Genomic DNA, 19133 nt, shown 5'->3' on the forward strand with positions numbered 1-19133 from the left:
AGCAGCACTGGTGGGTTAATCCAAGCAGCCACTCTCATCATGCTACTTAGTCTCAACCCTTTTGACTTAAAAATGTACATCAGTTTGCAGCGTCACTGCCCAAGTGAGGTCTGGTCATATCCTATTTGCCTGAGCCCTGGATTAAGGCAAAATGAGAAGGGAAGTGCTCTGAGTAGGATCCACAGCTGGGGAGTATGAAGCAATGGGAGGCAGAGAAACCAAAAAAAAGGCACACTTCATGACCAAACGATACCTTGATTCCTCTGAATATGTAAAAAACACTGTCTCAAATAAGCTGTTTCACCCCACTCCCCTAGATCTGTCTCAGGGGTCTCTAGATAATCCTAAATAGCAGCTAAGCACTAGCTGCCACCAGGGAGCCAGAGGATAAGTGCAGTTTTCATTTCCCCTTGGAATCAAATCCAGCTGAGCAAATGGCCCAGATCTAAAGGATTGGCTCCAAAGGCCGGGCAGAGACCTTCTGCAGTGCCAGCCACGTAATGGGGCTTTGGCTGAGAATTACCAGACTGTCCCCACGGCCCTGAAGGCTGCAGTGTGGCCACCTGGGCTTTAGAGCAGTGTGGCCACCTGGGCTTTATCTACTGTGAATGTTTAGAAATGTCAAAAATTACCATAATGAATAAGCTAGAACCAACTGCAGTGGTCAAGAAAAAGCATTCTTTATTCCACCTCCTCCCTGGTTTATTTTACAGCAGTGGATAGAGGGACAACTTCTCTGTTCCCAGCCAGTCCAGACCCAATGGAATTGTTCTGGGTGCAGAATTTGCATTGGCTCAGAAGCTGTGGGGCCAACTAGCCAGAGCCCAGAGCAACACACACACTTCAGCTACTGCTCTGAAAGCCTAGGGCAGGGGACCTCCATGAGAGGGAGGGCCTATATATGGGAACATGAGCATCTGGTCTCTGAAAGTGGGTTACTCCATCCCTTCTCCTTTTTGGAAATGGAGCACTTAGCTACTTTTTCTGTGAAAACTTACGGCTGCCCAGAGTATATGCAGAATCATTTTTCCACCCGTTGGGTATTTGGTCCCCTTCTTTTGCCTTTTTTCTCCCCGTGAATGGGATCAGTACCTGTCAAGTTAGAGGGTGGGCCTCCTGCCCAGCTCTACCATGTTTAGTCTGCCTATTTCCACCCCCATCTCACCCCTGCCAATCCTTGGACTTCTATGACCCATATTTTCCTCCTTCCTCAGTTCCCTCTGGTAGTTTCACCTAATTCCAGCTCTTTCTTATCTAGGACCACTTAAGCAAGGGTAGCCTGAACTGACTTGAGAGAATAGAGCCAAGCTAAGAATGAGAGAGAGCTCCCTAAGAAAGGAGGTTTTGTATTTACATGATGCCCTTTCCCTGACCCTCAGGCCTCTAACCTGTCCTACAGCACTATTTCTGAGGGCTGTTAAAGTGTTGGCTCTAAACAGGACCGCCTTTTTTCCTCAGGCTTCACAAGATGTGGGCCTCTTGTTACTGAGCAAGTGATTTGGAGCTGTTCTTGCATCAGAACGAGAAACTCCCCAACTCCAGTTGCACTTGACAATGGAGAAGGGTCCCTTTGATGACAGCACTGAAAGGTCAGGAGGAGGAAGAGAATGAGCCAGTGGGATGAACTCTGGACTGGCAAAAGATGGGGCAGGAAGAAGGGAAGACCATCTGAAAAAGTTAGCAAGGGGAAGACTTCTTAAATCATGAGAGGGTGTCTGGAAGGGAGAATTCTCCCTTGGCCAGCATGGGAAGGATCCAGAGTGACTGCCTGCCTTCTCTGCTCTCTGTCTCTGATGTAGCAGACATTAACACGGACATAAGTGTGCTTGACTGGCTCTCCTTCAGTAGTCACGCAGGGCAGGTGTGAGGATCAAGAAAGCAGAAACTGGAGATCCAAAGGCAAAACTACAAGGTCTTTCAAGCATTTCAGGCACCTCTTTTGAGTCATTTAAGTTTTCCCCCTGATTTATCTTTGAACTTGAATTAAGTGGCTTCTAAGTTCCCATGGCAACCTTTATAACCTATAATCCTCAGTCCCTATGTTGCCAATGCCTTGTGTGGTTTAGTTTCTTCTCAAAAAATGTCCTTTGTAGACTAGAGAAGAATGGGTCTTCCTTTGAGAAAATATGGGCTGGGCACAGCTGACTTCCTTTTGTCACTAACATTGGCTTTACAAGTGAGTGTCTTGTAACAGACGGCTTGTGTTGAGTATTCTAGCTGGATGGGAGGATTTGTTAGAAGTAGAAGGTCTGGCCCTTGTTCTCTGGGGCAGGAAGAACATGTGGAAGTAAAGAGAGCATGAGACTTCCTGTTGGGGGTCAGAGCTGCTCTTTTCTTGTACAGTTTGTCTTTGGAATGAGTTGACTTCTGACTTTCTTGGAGAGGGAAAGTGGCCAAGTGTGTTTGATTCAATATTTTGGGAACACCAAGACTTGGAAAGGACCTTGGCTTCTAAAGCTAGCCACTCCTCCCCTGATGGAGTTGTTACTCCCAGTCCCAAGGATAGACAGTTGGAAAGCTGAGTTCTTCGTATTGAGCTTTAGAAGCTGCTTCTCCTTGGTCTTTAATTAAGGAGGAAGACTTCTGAGTCTCAGCTTCTTGGACACTTGGCTCTGGGACTAAGCTGGTCCTTGGCCCAAGTTCTGAAGGTACTTGGAGTTCTTTGACACCTTCCAGAGTGAAAGTACCAGTTGGTTTGCTGACTTCAGGGCGGGGGCTTTTGCTTTGTGGAAGGAGGTCACCTGGAGGTCTGTGGACTAAAAGGCATGGTGGGTTCTCAGGGGCTGCAGGGAAAAGTATTTCTGACCGAGTTGCTGTTAAAGCCAGGAGGCCAGGTTCCTCAGATGGGGCTGCAGTTCCCTCCCAAAGACAGATGTCAATCTCTGCCATGGTCCCCTTTATTTTATTTCCTTCTGGATCTGTGACTTCCCATTGACACAGCTCTGCCATCCTGCTCCCCACACTGCGTGCTCCGTGGGGGCTGACTTCGGCTTGGTCCGTGTCAGGAGCATCTGGCTGTGGGGAGAGCCTGATCTCTGCCGTTTCCTGCTCTCTGCTGACTTTTGCTGCTTCTTTTGGAAAGTGTTCTTCAGTCCCTCCAGATCCTGCCTGTGGAAGGAACATTTCTCCTTGCCCTTGGGATTCTCTGTCTACCTCTTGTCCCAGTCTCTCTTTCTCTGCTGCTCCTTGACTTACCTCCCCAGGGCAGATTTCTGTTTTCTTATCAGATGGAGTCTCTTCTGTTTCCCATGGACACACTTCTGCTCCCCCGGCCCCGACACTGTCTGCTGCCTCAGAACTGCCTTTGCTCCCATCAGAAGCTTGTGGGGCTGGTTGTGGAGACAGATTCCCACCATCTTGACTCTCCTGGAGACACACAGCCTCCGGCTTCCCATCTGCCCTCTCTGGCTTTTTCTGAATCGCTGCAGCACTGGGCTCTGGTTTTCCTAGGGCTTTCCCCTTCTCTCCAGGCTCCCCTTCTCCATCCTGTCTTGACACCCCTTCCTCAGGAATTCTTTCAGTCACCTCCCAGGAATAAGTCTCAGCTTTGGTATTGCTGTCGGGCTTGAGAGCGTCCGAGGCAGGAGCATCGCATGGGCAGACCTCAGCCAGCCTGCCCTCAACACTGGGCAGCATCTGCGGGCTGGCTTTAGGTTGGTCAGGGCACTGACTGTCTGGGTGGGAGACAGAGCCCGCCGTGGCCATGGTCTCCTGTAGATAGATCTGTTGTAGCTCACTGCTTGCTCTTTCCTCATCTTCAGCAGTGAACTCTCCTGTTTTTGAAGGTGGAGTTTTTTCTGGGGTTATGTGTTCTGGGAAGGAAACCGTCTTTAGGTCTTGTGCCAGGTCCCCTTTCTCTGCTGCCTCATGACTCACTTCCAAGGAGTGCCCCTCTGCCACTCTGCTACTCCTGCTGCTGGACAAGTCCGGGACCTCAGGGGCCTGAGCAGAGGGTGCCCTCAAGTCCTTCTCCCAAGGACAAAGAGCTTCCTGCTCTTGACTCAGTTTTGTCTCCCATTTTGATATGTCTTCTCCCAGGGAGGTGAGTCTCCCCTTTTCTGGAGTTTTCTCCCTCTGCCCTGCTGAGTCAATCCCCATCTCTTGTTCCAATCCATTCCTAGTGGCTCCTTCATTCACCTCCCAGGGACAGATTTTGGCTTTTTTACTGGTAGACACTTCCTCCGCTTCCCAGGGACACACCTCATCTGACCTGCACCCGACATGGTCCAGTTCCTGGAACCCAGCTTTTGGTCTGTCAGTGCTCAGAATGTCTGAATGCCGAGAGGAGCCCCCTAGATCCAGGCTTTCCCAGGGACAGGCCACCTCCCGCTCCTGGGCAGGGCCCTCTGGCTTCTTTGAATCAGTAACTGCTCTCTTGCCAGGTCCAGAATCTGCGGAAGCCTTTCCTGTATCGTTTGGAAGTTGCCTAATGGCCGCAACCCCCAAAGCCTTTTCCTCCCCTGCTCCAGCACTCACCTCCCAGGGACAGATCTCTGCCTTCCCAGCAGGCAGGGTTTCCTCTGCGTCCCACGGACAGATCTCAGCAGTTTTGCTTCCCGCACTGCCTGAGGTCTGCAAACTGGTTTTGGGTCTATCTGTGTCTCGAGGACCAGGCTGTGAGGAGGAGCTGCCGGGGTCCACACTCTCCCAGGGGCAGACTGCTTCCTGCTTTTGGAGCTGTCCCTCAGGCTTTTCCCAAGTTGTGGGATCTTTGATTCCTGATGTTCCAGGCATCTCCTCCTTGTCCTTTTGAGATTCTCTTCCTTTTGGTGCCTGTCCCAATGTCCAGTCCTCTGTTGTTCTTTCACTCACCTCCCAGGGACAGATTTCTGCCTTGGCAGGTGTTTCATTTACCTCTGACCTGAGATCTTCCTGCGGACATACCTGCGCTGCTCTGCTTCCTCCGCTGCTGGGGAGTTGGCCTCCGGCTTTGGATGAGGAATTGTCTAGACATGGGCTGGAGTGCCCAGGGGATGTGCTGTCCCAGGGACACACTGACTCCTGCTGTTGACTAAATGTCTGCACTGCTTTCCCAGTTTGTTCCCTCCTCTCTCCAAAGCTCCCTTTTCTGGAGGTTTTTCCCTTTTCCTGGAGAGATTCTCCACCTGTCCCCTGACTCAGCATGTCCCTCCCCATCACCTCATCACTCAACTCCCAGGGACAGAGCTCTGCTTTCCTGACGACAGCAGGAGCTGCTCCTGCCTCCCATGGACACACCTCAGCGACGCTGTTGCCCAAACTCCCAGGGGGTCCTGGGGCCTGAGTAGAGATTGCTGAGGGGCCACGGAAATCTGTCCTCTCCCACTGACAGAGAGACTCCAAGCCTTCACCCAGTTTCTGTTCTCTCCAGAAGGCTGCTTTCTTGGGAGTTTTCTGCTTTTCCTGGGGTAGCTTTTTTTCCCCCTCCTGGGACGGTTTTTCATTCTCTCCTCCTTCACTTGCCTCCCAGGGACAGAGCTCTGTCCTGGCAATGTCGAATGTACAAGCTCCCGGGCCAGCAGCTTCCCCCTGAGGCATCTCCATCTCTCGAGGCTCCCCAGTTCCCACTGCCTCAGACCTGCCCTTGGTTCTGTCAGAGTCCTGAGGGGCTGAGTGAGGGGACAGACCCCCAGGATCAGCACTCTCCCAGGGACACACTGCCTCCTGCCCCCTGACCAGCCTCTCTGGCTTTTTCCGAGCAACGGCAACCACATCTTTGGACTCTGGTTTTTCTGAGGCTTTCCCGCTCTCTTTCTGGGAGTCATTTAGATCTTGCCTCAATGTCCCCTCCTCAGGAACTCCTTCACTCACCTCCCAGGGGCAGATTTCGGCCTTGTTGCTACTGTCAGGCTGACACGTTTCTGACTCGGTGACTTCCCAGGGGCATACCTGTGTCAGCCTATGGTCAGCACTGCCCAGGGGCTGGAGGCCAGCCTTGGGCAGTTCCTGCCACCCCACAGGGGCTTCTTTTGCTTGCTTAGCATTTTTGTCCCCAACTGTGCTCTGCCTGACTTGCCTCAGTGTGACAGTTTCTGTTTTACCTGCTCTCTTGAGCCTCCCGTCCCCTAGACTCCGGGAGGCCCTCCTGCCTCTGTCTTCTTGTTCCCTGCTGCCCTCCTGGTGACAGACCTGGAGCATTCTGCTGGTGTGAGCATTCTGCTGGTTCTGGAGGGACTCCTCATCATCACAGGGGGCAAGCGCGGCCTGCTTACTCACTGCCTTGGGCCGGCCTGGCCTGGGAGATCTGGGGCACACCCGCACACCCTCCCCTGAAGCTCGGCCCTTCTCCTCCTTCTCAGGACTCCCTTCCCCACTCTCTTTCTCTCTGTATGTGCTCCGAGAACGGGTCAGAGCTTTGATAGCCAGTCCCAGACTGCGCATGGAACCCTGCTGAACAGGGGTCTTGAGGCTGTGAGATTTAGATAAGATCTTGGGCCTGTTGTCATCCATGTCATCAGCTTCCCCCTGGAGATGCCCTTCCTCTGTGTCCATCCCATTCTCCCCGGCCCCCCTTTTCTCTACTGCCACAGAGAGGGCCCTCCAGAGCCTGGCCCGAGCTGGGGCAGGGGAGTGGTTGCCTCCCTGGGGCCCCAAGGGGCTTTCTTGAGCCACATTTTCTTTCTTCACTGGCAGTTCTGCATTCTCCCAAGGGCAGATGAAGGTGAGTAGGCTGGGGCTTTGTGGGGGTATTGGGACAGGTGCCAGGGCAGGAGGCGGGGCCAAAGCTGATATCAGAGCTGGAGCCAAGGTGGAGGTGGGAGACAGCATCCCTGGCTCCCCCAGGCCAGCCCCAGATAGGCCCATGATGGGTGTGGAGACCTGGTGCCGGATGGGCGGGTGGGGCAGCCTTCTAGCAGCCTCCTCATGCAGCTTTCCGGAGGCTTGGGAGCTGTCCAGGCTGCTGCTCTTGGCTGGGGAAGGTGGGGCTGACAGGGGGGCCGCCCGCGCTCTCTCCGGCCTCCTGGCCGACAGTCTCCGTGCCGGGCTCGCCAAGGCCGCCTCTGCCTTCCTTCTCTCCTCCCGCTCCCTCGCCTGCCGGTAGGTCTCCTCCAGGTAGGCCTGGCTGGCCATGAGCAGGGCCTTTTCCCTGGAGCCAGCCACGACGCTGAGCGACTTGTGCAGGGAGGCGGGCCGGGCCCGGGGGAGCCGCTCTCCCACCGTCAGGTTGTGGGCGCTGGCCGACCTGAAGCCCAGCGCCGGCGGCCCCGCTGCTGCCGACTCCTGGCTGTCTGATCGCGGGCCCTTCCTGGCCAGCTTCCTCCTCAGCAGTGAGTTGAAGACGGGGGGGTCCTGCTCCCCATGGGAATCGCGGTCCTGCTCACAGATGCTGTGGGCCTTGCGCAGGCCCGGCGGCCCGGTGGGCTCCTCCTGGAGGCTGGTGCTGAGCAGCCGGCGGCGGGAGGAGCCGGGCAGGCTGCTGCGGCCCTGGGAGCCTGAGTCCCGGGAGTGCTGGCGGGCCAGGGCCTCGGGGAACTCTGCCAGGTACTTCATGAAGGAGCGGCCCAGGCCCTGGCGCCAGCTGGCCCGCTTCTTGGGCAGGTGGGGGTTGTTAGCGGCCATTTCCTTGGTCTTGTGGACCTCGAGCTGGGCGTAGAGTTTCTTTAGCTCATCCTGGGGCAGGGAGGAGAGGGCAGAGCAGAGCTGATGGTGAGAGCTAAGCCTCTCCATCCCCTGGCTGTGCTGTTCTTCCCCTCCACCCTTGTTTAGACCATTTTCTCAGGGGGATCTCTTTACCCACCAAGCCGTGTCCCTCCCCTGCTTTTTTTTTTTTTTTAATTATTTATTTTTTATTTTATTTTGGTGGGAGAGGGGAGGTAATTAGGTTTGTTTATTTTTAGTGGAGGTGCTGGGGATTGAAGCTAGGACCTTGTGCATGCTAAACACATGCTCTATCACTTGAGCTATACCCTCCCGCCTCCTTCCCTGCTTTTAAAACTCTCAGAATTCACCTCTCCATTCCTGTAGGCCCAGCACCAACCTAGTTGCAAGACAGACCCACTCAGCTCTGAGGATGCAGCATACACTGCCTTCTCTGGGGCACTGTGGTCTGGTGCGAAATCATCAGCTTGGCAGGGCAGGCACAGCTTAGGGGTTTAGGAGGACACAGGGGAAGACAGGAAACCTAGGTTTGAGGCTGCTGACCCACCATGTGCCTTGAGGCTATTTTCTTGTTCTCTCTGAACTTCTGCTTCTATAAAGTAAGGAAAACTGGCTGCCTAGCATTCACTTTCTTAAGAGGATTATATGGTGGGACCAGACGGCACGAAGACTGCCATTTTCAGGTATAAGTGACGGAGTGGGGCTTTGAAAGTCTTTTGTACTTTTGATCTTTCCCCACAGCCAGCATAGGGAGAGTACATTGGCTGCTGCTCCCCAAACTGGAGGGTCAAGATGGCATCACCATGGCAACACGCCTCCATCTCTGGCCTGCCTGCTGGATCATGGTCTCAGTTCAGCCTAACTCCAGGGGGCAGGAGGCAGGGTAGGCACAGCTCAGGGGTTTAGGAGGACACAGGGGAAGAGACAGGCCTTTGAGACAAGGAAGGAATTAGGGGATGGAAACAAGTCAGGTGTGGAGGGGGCCCCAACAGAGGTGGAGGGATGGACAAAATGACTTCCAGGGATTGTTCCCACACCATAGGTGCTATAAAACAATGGGCTCTACCACCAGGTCTCCTACCCACTGAGGTTCTCATTAGGGTTCCTGTGACTATAATGGTATCCTTAAGCAGAAAAATAAGGTAAGGATGCTCTCCTGATGTAAGACTCAGGAAAAACTTCCTTTCTCTAAGACTGCTGGGGTCAGCGAAAGGGGATCCAGGTGTGAAAATCTCTCATAGCCTGACCCTGCCAGCCCCGTCTGCCCTAGGGGGGTCTAGCTGTCCTGGTGTGCTGGGGACCAAGAGCCTTCTTAGCCCACGCCTCATGATGCCCCTCCTGTGTGGGTGGGAATGGAGGACACAGAGCGTTGGTGCTCCACTCATGGTTCTGCCTTGAACTTGCCCAGTGGCCTGGGCCTCAGGAATCTTGGTTCTGGGGCTTTGGGGGTCTTTCCACTTGTGTGGCCTCCTTTGAATAGAGTCAGGGGAAGCAGCTTAGGGCAGTGGTGGAGAAGAGAGGGAGGCAGGTCTGAGAAAGAGGAAAAGCTAGGGGAAGGGAGGGGGCCTGCAGTGGCACAGCCCAGGGGCAGGGCAGCACTGCCCCTGCACAGTTCCTAAGCCAGCATCAAGAGGAGGAGGGAGGGCAGCACCTACCCGGATGTCTCCAGGGTCCAGGCTGCGCTCGCTCCAGGCTGAGGCGATGCTGCTGTTGAGGTAGGAGCCTGAGCGCTGCAGGTCCAGCTCATCCTCATACACCTCATCCAAGATCTCCTCTCGGGGAGGAGCCCCCGGCTTCCGGAACTGGCCAGGGTGGGCATGATTGGGAAAAAGACTCACCTTGGCTCCTTGCCCCGGGCATACATATTTACTCCATAAATCTTCACACCCCCCGCCCTGATTTGGAATTCTAGGGGTCCAAGGACTTTTGTTCCCTCTCGTCCTGATTTTCTCTAGTTCAGAGACCTGGTTGGGGGGGGTAGTTCTCAACTCCCTGTCCCCACAATTCCTAGCCATGTCTTTCAGCTCCCCCTCCTATCTTTCTGTAACTGCTTCCGAACTGATTTTCAGAGTCACCAACCTTCCAACTGTGTTGTTACAAGGACCACTCCCGGCTCTAGCTCTTATTTCCCTTGCCCAAGGATGGGAGAGAGAGAAACAGTAGCTTCCTTCCCCTATACTCCTAAGTGGGCTCCTTGCTTAGGGCCCACTCACCCCAGGGTGTCAGTCTCACCCTGGCCTGGGGAGGGCACTGCGGTGACAGTAGATCCACAGTGCCCCTGGCAAAGGGGTGGGGTCTGCCTCACCTCGAGGATGGAGAAGACCTCACCTTAGGGATGAAGATCAGAGCCAGTGTGGTGGTGACCGTGCTGTGGGTGTGAAAGAAGAAGAGGAGGAGCGTCCAGTCTGGGTGCAGAGAGGGAACCAGCACAAACCTGAGGGTTGGGGAGGTGATCATTAGCTGTGGGTGGGAGTGGCCTCTTCCCTCTCACCTGTCTCACTGGCTCTCCTCCCCAGCCCCAGCCCTAGCCCTGATTGCCTGGAGTGGAGTGAGGAGGGCACTCCTCCTTCTTCCTGCCCCCTCTAGGATGTAGGTCCCACCTCAGGGCTCATGTTAATTCCCCACCTCCAAGAAGCCCTCCCAGACTACTCCAGCTCGCCTTCTCTGGCTGCTTGTATAGCATATAACTGTTACAGACCACCCTGTTGGTTGTCTACCTTCACCACAGGGCCAGGTCCTTGTGAACTCTCATAGCAGGCCTGCTGCTGGGAGGGCTGAGGTATGAGGAGGAAGAAGGCGGGGAGAATGGAGCCTGTGTGGGGAGGAGAGTGGTGGGGTGTGGAGTGGGAGAGGAATTAGGAGTGGGGCGTGCTTCCTCTCCTCAGGTGTTGGGTGGGACATGGGGTACAAGAAGATCTGTGGGGTACAGGGAGAGCTGCGGGGGGCCTTCCTCACCTGGCTGAGGTGCAGCAGGTGCTGCAAGGAGGACTGTGGGATGGCCGTGCCCTCACCTGGGTGGCATTAGGGCCGGAGGAGTCGTGGGTAGGAGGGCCTGTCCTCACCTGGCTGCGTGGAAGGCAGCAGAAAGCAGCAGCTCATTGTGCAGGGCGATGCCCAGGTACCGCGGCTCGTGGAAGGCTGAGGGGACAGCCCGGGTGGCATAGCAGAGGAAGCTGCCCCAGCACAAGAGCAACATCTCAGCTGTGGGGGAATCAGGAGGGTCAGAGCTGGGCACCACCTCAGCAGCCATGCCACTGCTTTCTCTGTAGGCTGTGCCAGGGAGGGGAGGGGGAGCCAGGGCCAGTGATCTGGGTCCAGGGCAGGGGGACCCCTGGAGGTACAGAGCCGGGGATCAGCTGAAGCAACTCACCCACAACCATGATGTAGTCCCAGCGGTCATGGTGGCAGAGGTAGAAGTGGCGGCCTGTGGGAGTGTGGCCTTGGGTCACCACAGGTGTGTGCTGAATGCCCTGCTCCAGGACCCCCGCCGTCCACACAGCCAGGAAGCCCAGCACAAGCAGCAGGAGCAGCCCCAGACGCCGCAGCAGCCGCCCGCTGCTCAGGTGGGGGCCCCGCTGGGCCGACCGAGACAGAAACAGCTGGAGCACTCTACAGGGGTTAGAGTGTGGGTGCTGGGTGCATCCATCACTTCCTGTCCATCGCTTCCCTCCCCTCCACACATACCTGTCCTCCCATCCCTCCCCTGGTTCACTGCCTCCTCTTACCCCCAAAACAGTTACATGGAGGGGAGGCCATAGGGCTGGGGGCGGGCCTTGGGGGCACAGAGGAGTAGGGCTCACAGGGGTCTGGCTGTGAAGAACTACATTCCATAAATGAGCTGGGGTGGCCTGGAGTGAGCAGCGTCAGAGCAAGGTCTGCCCCAGACCCTACCTATAAAGCTTGAGTATAATGGTGCCGTAGACAATGGCAAAACCCAGCAGCCGGACCCAGCGGAGAGCGATGCAGCGGAATACACTGGGCTTGAAGTACAGGATGAAGACCTGGTGGGGAGGGGGCAAAAACAGCTGCTGTCTTCTGCACTTCCACTATGCGCCAGGCCTATGCTAAGCACATTGCCGATCCTCCTAACAGCTTTGTCATAGAGGCATCATCGCCTCCACTGTGCAAAGGAGGAGCTTAAGTATCAGAGAGGTTAGGTAACTTGTCCTAAGTCACACAGCGAGTCATAGAGTTCTTTTAAGCCTGGAGTGTTTGGCTCCAGAGCTCACTAGGCTGGATATGAGTTGGGGGATTTTGAGGTCTCTGAATCTACCCAACAGGGCAGAGAAGAAGGATTCTGGGGTTTGGAGGGTGCCAGGTTGGGACTGTGGGGGATCCTGGGAGGTGGGATCAGCCTCTGGCCACAAACTCACAGGGAAGTAGAGCAGCAGGGATCCAAAAAGGATGGCTTCCAGCAGTACAACCCCAGATGCCCGAATCCTCTGTGAACCCAGGAAAGAGAGAGGCATGTAAACAGGGCAGCAAGAGGACAGAGCCTGGATGATGGTGCAGAAGGGTCTCAGGCCTGTTGGAGGGGTCACACTGTGGCCCTGGGCTAAAGCTTCACCCTGTAACAGTAACTCTGCCCTCTCCATCCACAGCCACTCCGACCATGGGCTGGCTCTTAGCTCCATTGGCACTAGGCCTGGCTAAGTCCAAGGTTTCCCACAGCCCCTACCACCCCAGCCCCATGCTCCTCCCAATCCTGGGCCTTGCTGCAGATCTGGGCTAGAATCAGAGGTTGCTAGAAACAGAAGAGATCTCATGCTTTCCTCCCAGCTTTGGGTCCAACTGCTTCCTTGTCTAGATATTCCTTTCTCTGTCAGTTGACATTTAAGCATGGCTCAAATGTCACATTCTCCAGTAAGTCTCACCACACCATCTCAGGCAGGATACCTGGTTTCCTCTCTGAGCTACCGCTGCAACTGACATCTCCATCCTTACCCCTATCTTGCTGCTCTGTCCTTTCATTTACATGTCTGCTTCCCCTATTCAGCTGGGAACTCCATGAGGGTCCAGATCACTTCCTCTAGTGCCTGCACAGTATTCTGAATCAAGTCCAATGCTTTCATTTTACAGGTGAGGAAACAGGTCTAAGGTGGTGAGGCCATTTGCTTAATGTCACATCATGAGTTAGATTAAGAATCAGGACCAGAACCCATTTCTCCCAAGTTTTAGTCTCACGTGGTCTCTGGTCTCCAGTTGGTGCTGGAGACCCCAGATGGGTAGGACACATGTGTAGAAGAGAACTGTGGGCCCTCCTTGCCTTGCTCTGGCGGCAGCGGTAGGAGACCAGCATGCTCAGGAAGACGGCCAGCATGCAGCAGGTCTGACAGGCCAGCACCGCCGCCCGCAGTGCCAGGGCTTCCTCCACCAGGCACGGTGTGGCATCCAGGCAGCTGGTGCAGCCCTCAGCACATGGCTGGCACCGCAGCAGCCTCCCGGAGCTGCCTTGAGAGAACCCGAATTGCCCGGTAGGTTGGGCAGCACTCTCCTCTGAGCCTGTAAAGAACAAGATGGGTGCAGAGAGAGTGGCATGGCTGGGGCATCCTGAGACCCCAGCCTTCTCTCCCAGTGGTCACCACAGTGATCTCCCTGTGTCCCTATGGTCTGTGGCCCCTGGGGTAGGATTGAGAGGGGTAGGAATGAGGGAGTGTGTACTTTCAGAGGAGGGCAGGGTAACAGGAAGAGGTGGTGCCAGGCTAGGACACACTGCAAGGTCAGATTGGCATGTTACAGGCTCATTCTCAGAAGGCACAGACACCTCCAAATTGGCCGTGCCTACCTCTCCTGCTTCTCTCAACCTTCTTCCCTTGCCCCACAAGTTTTCTCCCAGTGTCTCACAGCAACCTGCCTTTCTTCCCCAGATGCCCCCCTCCAATCAGCCCAGCCTGTAAAACACCAGCCTGGCCCTCACCATGCTTACATACCCCCAGAGCTGCTTGCCCCGTAGAAGCCGGGTCGGCAGCGGCAGAGGTAGCGGCCAAGGACAAAGCCCTGACTCTCCAGGGGGACACACTGTGGGACGACAAACACAATAGGTATTTATACGGGGCTTTCCGTCCTGGGAAGAGACGGAGGCTCCATCTACCTTCCTGTCCACAGCTCCTGGGTCTGCACTAGAAGCCCCACCAGAAACCTCGCCCAGTCCTTGGGGAGGTTTTCCTCTCGGGAAACTCTACTCTGTGCCTCCCCCTTGCCATCTCCTATCTTCTCAATGAGACCACCAAGCAGAGTATGGGGATGATTCACCCTTTTATTCAGACTGGCAGTGACAGGAGCCTCACAGGTCCCATTACCCAGTGCCCAGCTTTTGCTTGAGCAAGGTGCTGGGGGAGGTGGAAGCAGGGAGAACTCTGAGCTCAACCATACCTGTGTGCCTATGTCCTGTTTCAAAGGGTCCCTATCAGCTGCCTTCTTTGGCACACAGGTAAGTTGAAAAGGCCCCCCCAGAGGAGCAGCTTCCTGCATCGGGGCCATCTGGCTTTGGTGCAGGACTGCTCTCCCCAGCCCTAATGCCAGGCTAATGCCAGGCTGGTGGGATGCCAAGGCCAGCTCTTAATTCCACCTCCGCCCATTGATGTTTGCCCAGCAGGGGATAGAGCAAACCTCAGAGCCAGGCAGGGAAGAAGAACATGCGGATGAGGTCAGATCTACTGTGGGGAGTGGCTAGGAACAGAGAGCAGTGGGACAAAGGAAGGGAGATTCCATATCCAGTCCCTGACTTCACCTAGAAGGTGCTTCTGAAATCGCAGCCCAGCTTCTCCTTTCACTCGGACCACTGGAAAGGGCTTTGTTCCTGCCACAGTCTGCACAATCAGATGAATGCATGCCCAGAGACATGAATATGGCTGGGTTTAAAAGTGCACTGGACAATGGGAGTCCTTGTCCGTCTCTGGACTTACAGCTCCAAACACATGTGCCCTGAAGAGCAACAGATGCCCAAACCCACCCCACCTCCCAGCAGGCTGCAGGGCTTGCCTTGGCTTTGGTTCAGCTCGGGAACAAGCATGCAGTCAGTGTAACTGTGGAGCGGATTAATTCACTGGCCACCCAGTTTCCCAGTACTGGGCTTGCAGGAATACCAGACATTGCTTTCCATTATCTGGATTCTCCTGCATCCACAGCTTCTTTGATTTTGCCAGCATCTGGACTAGGTTCCATCACCTTCACCAGTCCCAGAACCCTTCAAGCTCCTTCTTTGGCTAGTTCTCCTACACCCTGACCAGCAATTCCACTTATTTCAACAAACACCCAACAGAGCATCTTCTGTGGGTCAGAAGGAAACCAGATCTCTGTTGACATGGAAACTGTGGTTCAGGAGAAGGAAAGGGGATGATTAACAGCGGCTCAGGAGGTGGTCCTGGGAAGGAATCCTGGAGCACCCAATACCAGAAGGGAGAGCAGCCAGGGAGGTACACTGAGATTTCAAAGGCGTGAGGGTGGCTATCTCAGGTGGAGGTGGGGGTAGGCTGTAAGTGTCCTCACTTTTAAAAAGCCTGGTATCTCATCTCTACTTATCTCATCATTAAGGACTCCCCTGAAGCCCTGAGAGGTTGGTGTGCCTTTGTCAGCCGCTCCTAAGAGCTGAGTGATGGCAGTGATGGGAAAGGGAGAGGGAGGCGAGACCCCAGGGCTCCCTCCCACCTTCCTTATCCTTACCTGGGTGCTGTTGAGGTCACACAGGTGTGTGTTAGAGTACCAGCCCGGGCTGTTGGCACACTGATTGATGTCCACGCTCTGAAGATCTACGTCCATCTGCACCTGCCCCCTAGGCCAGTGAATTGGCAGTTAGGGGAAAAGTAAAGGATGCCAAGGGGAACATGTGTCCTTGGACCCCAGACGAGGGGGCAAGGCAAGCTTTATAAACTTCAGCACAGTGACCACAGAGTGCCAGGAGAGAGGGCACACTTGCATTCCATTTTTCAGTGCTATTAACCCTCACTGTCTCTGCACTGATAATCCTCCCCCTAGGTTTTTCTCCACCCCCACCCCCATCCTTCCAGCTTTTCAACATCTTAGCATTTCCTGGTTTCTATCAATGGGTGAAGGGAGGGGGCAAGACATACGGGAGGCTGTGGCTCTGATGATTTGTCTGAAATGGATTTTCACACTTCCCCACTGCATATATATATACACTCGCACACACGCAGACAAAGCTCAGCTATTAACCACCTCCTCACTCTGCCCAAACCAGGTCTGAATTGATCACAGCAAAGAAGATAGGGAATGGAGGAGTCCAGGATCAGAGGTGCTTGGCCCAAGGGCTCATAACCCTTGCTCTGGGCTGAGTGGGAGAGAGCTGGCAAGGAGCCAGGCTGCCTGCAGCCAGGAGAGGAACTCTGCTGGGGACAATGAATGGAGACACATAGCTGGGAAAACAACACTGACTGCTGAATGCACAGTACCCGTTTGCTCCCTCCTTCCAGTCAGGGCTCCCAAGCACCTCTTTACTCTGGCTGAGGGAGGAGGTCCGTTATTTGAGGAGTATCATCATCTCCTGGGTCAGGACTTGATGTGAGAATATAGCCACTGGGAGGGACCCCAGGGACCCAGCCAGCTCTTCAACAGAAAGGGCAATGGTTCGAAACTTCCCCTCAAGTGTTTCCTTCCCTTGGAGAATCTCCCTTTTTCAGTTCTAGATTGCTCGAGAGCGGCGGATTTCACTCCTGGGGTGCCCACCTGGCTCCTCTGAGAAGCCGGTGCATGGATTGTCACTGTCATCCACACCAAGCCCTCTCCTGCCTTGTACCCACTACCCAGATCTAGGGGCCAGGACCTATGCTCAGCTACATCCCCACATCTGTACAAACACACATGTGTATATAACAACATGTAAATGGATTGATTCATATATAGTGTGTACACACACCTGTATGTTTTAACATGCAGTTACAGATTCCCAGAGTCAACTGCAAATACACACAACTGAATGCAAATACAAACAGCTGAATGCAGATGCACACATCTGTGCCCCCCAGACACACATGTGCATGCCAAATGGCCTAAGCACAGCTGGCTGGACTTGGAGCCCCTGCCCCCACAAACTCACAAGAGCATCAAATCCTGCACAAACCCACTTACCTGACCTCCGGGCTGAGGTCTGGCTTAAGTCCATAGAAGGTGGCTGAGAGTGTGATAAGCCAGCCGGGACGGAGCCGGCCCTCCTGGCACTCCAGGAAGGGAGGGGACAGCCTCACGTGCTGCATGTCCCCCACGTATCCATCACCCTGTGGCCACTTGGGACTGCCAAGGCTCCCTAGGTCATTGGTCAGCACCCGCTTCTGCAGGTCAGGGGTGTCCAGGACCCCGGTTGGGCTCTCCTCCTGCACCCTGTTCCCCGACAAATCCTGAAGGAGGGTCTCCTCCCCAATCCGGGTGGCCTGCAGGGCCAGCTGCAGGTGGCTGGCCCCTGGTGAAGGATTAAAGGTCAGCAAAGCCCGGTAGGCCCTTAGGTCCCCCTCCGCCACGCTACGGACCAGTGCCTGGTACCACTCCACATCCTCCTCCACACTGGACTCCCGGATGTCGTTGGCTTGCAGCAGCATGTTGAGGAAATTGGCGGCCTGGGTAACGGTGCCCGCTGCCCTCCACAGGACTGGGGGGAGCCCTGGTCTGGCTCCTGCCCCATGGGCTTCATAGCGCTCACTGCAATTAGCCCCCGACAGCTGTTTGGCGTCTCCAGAGTAGAGAAAAGCCAGGGCTGCCTCAGCTCCCTCCGAGGGCACCCACATGGGTTCAGATCCTGGCTTGACTTGGGAGGACAGTGCAGGCAGAGAGCGGAGGGGCCTCGGACCCCCTAGAGCCCAGTCAAAAAGGAAACAGCAGCCCAGCAGCCCCCACACAGGAGGAAGCATGACCACTAATCCAGTGCCCATCCTCGGGGCAGCTCTCAGGGACCCTGGGGTCCAGGCTGCCTGGGGGATTTGGTGGCTCAGGAGATCCCAGGCAGAGGCTGGCTGCAGTCTGGGGCTACCTGCTTCCAAGCCTCCTATCCTCTCTTTCTCTCTTCCTCTCTCTCTCACGCCCGCCCTCCGCTGTCTTGCCTGTTTTTCCTCCTCTCTAACGTCATAAGCACGAGGGCTCTGCTCCCTCCTCTCTCAGTGTGGCCCTCCATCACAAACCCTCTTAATCCTGGCACACCACTCTTCCTTCCTGCTCTTACCCAGTTTCCCTCCCCCACTCCCCATCCCACATCTGTTCCAAAGAGAGGTAGATGGGAGGGGAGAGGAAGGGACCAGTCATTCTCTCTCTTCCTCCCTCCCTCCCTCTGCCCTTTGCTCCATTAGGAGAGATGGGCAAATCCAGGATGGGGTGCCATAGCAACCACAGATGAGCCTGTGCCCCTCTCTCCACCCCTCTGCTCCATTCAGCCTCCTGGCAGCAATTTCGACGGGCATGATAAAGGGCCAAGCTGCAGCTCCTGGCAATCTGTTCTGGCTGCCTGTGCCCCCTGACACCATGCTGCTGAACTGGAATTTGAGATTGGGGACAGCGAGCGTGGGCAAGAGAGCCCGAGAACCATAATCGCTATTTGTACAGACTGTGCCAGATTATAAAGTGTTTTTCATGTGCGTTATTTGAATGAATCTTCCCCACCCCTACCTATGCCACATATTCTTATCCCCATTTCACAGATGCAGACAATGAGGCTCAGAGACTCACCCAAGATCACACAGTTGCTGACTTTGAGACTCAAACCCAGAACTCTGACTCCCCTGCACTGCCCTGTCAAACCCCTACAATCACCCTGTTATTCAACCTTAGAGACCTTAATAAAGCCTCATTACAGAGGAGTAAATGGAGGCCCAGAGAGGTGAAGAGACTTCCCTAGGACCACACTGTTGTTCGTGACAAAGCAGGAGCCTCCGCCAGGTCTCCACCTCCCCACCCAGGGGAGACTTCCTTCTCCTGCACCACAGAGCCTGGAGGGGTTAGGAATGGTGGGGGCAGGGCAGGGGTGCAGGGAAGAGAGTAAACAGCTTTGCCTCTGCTTCTTCCACCTTCACTTTGACTAACCTCTCCTCTCTTCCCGGTCTTCCTACCCCTCACATCTTTCCCTCTGTTGGACACAGTAACAAGGGAGCCCAGGGTTAGCCCTGAGTGAGGCAGCCTCCTTGGATCCAGAAGTGGGTGGATTCTTGAAGTCAGCCACACAACAAAGCCCCTGCTTTCCTCTCCCTCCTTCTTACACGACTTTCGCATCACTGACGTGCTCCCCACTCACCCAGCGATTTAGCCCCACATGAGCATGCTACTTGTTGGTTTCTTCCCTTCTCACTTAAAGCTGAATGTCAGCTAAGTGACTTCCTGAAGGCCACAAAGCCAGTGAGTGGTCCCTGGGGACAGACCTGCATCCCACGACCATAGTTCCCTCCCTTGCCCTCTGATTCTGTGTGCCAACAGAGAGAGGGAGGGAGGGGGCAAGTGCCCCACTCCACGCTCTTGGTATTACTGATTACCATTAGTTGAGGGCCAACAGAACACCTTAGGTGAAGACATAATAGTAAGTTGTTTATCCCCCAAGAAGCCTTTCATAATAATCACTAATGCTT

The 19133-nt window shown here is 55.0% G+C and overlaps 1 protein-coding gene across 1 annotated transcript; it reads right to left on the reverse strand.

Annotated features, from left to right (window-relative positions):
* Positions 1–1583: 1583 nt before the first annotated feature.
* On the reverse strand, positions 1584–17633 carry GPR179 (G protein-coupled receptor 179). Its single transcript, XM_031468230.2, has 11 exons — positions 16663–17633; positions 15241–15349; positions 13509–13596; positions 12845–13080; positions 11952–12020; positions 11470–11579; positions 10949–11187; positions 10641–10779; positions 9907–10012; positions 9234–9380; positions 1584–7590 (listed from the first exon to the last, which is right to left on the reverse strand). Exons 1-11 carry the CDS (start codon positions 17454–17456, stop codon positions 2485–2487), a joined length of 7143 nt encoding a protein of 2380 aa, XP_031324090.2. The 5' UTR covers positions 17457–17633; the 3' UTR covers positions 1584–2484.
* Positions 17634–19133: the final 1500 nt, after the last annotated feature.

This window comes from Camelus dromedarius, chromosome 16, assembly GCF_036321535.1.
Source record: "Camelus dromedarius isolate mCamDro1 chromosome 16, mCamDro1.pat, whole genome shotgun sequence".
Classification (NCBI taxonomy): Eukaryota; Metazoa; Chordata; class Mammalia; order Artiodactyla; family Camelidae; genus Camelus; species Camelus dromedarius.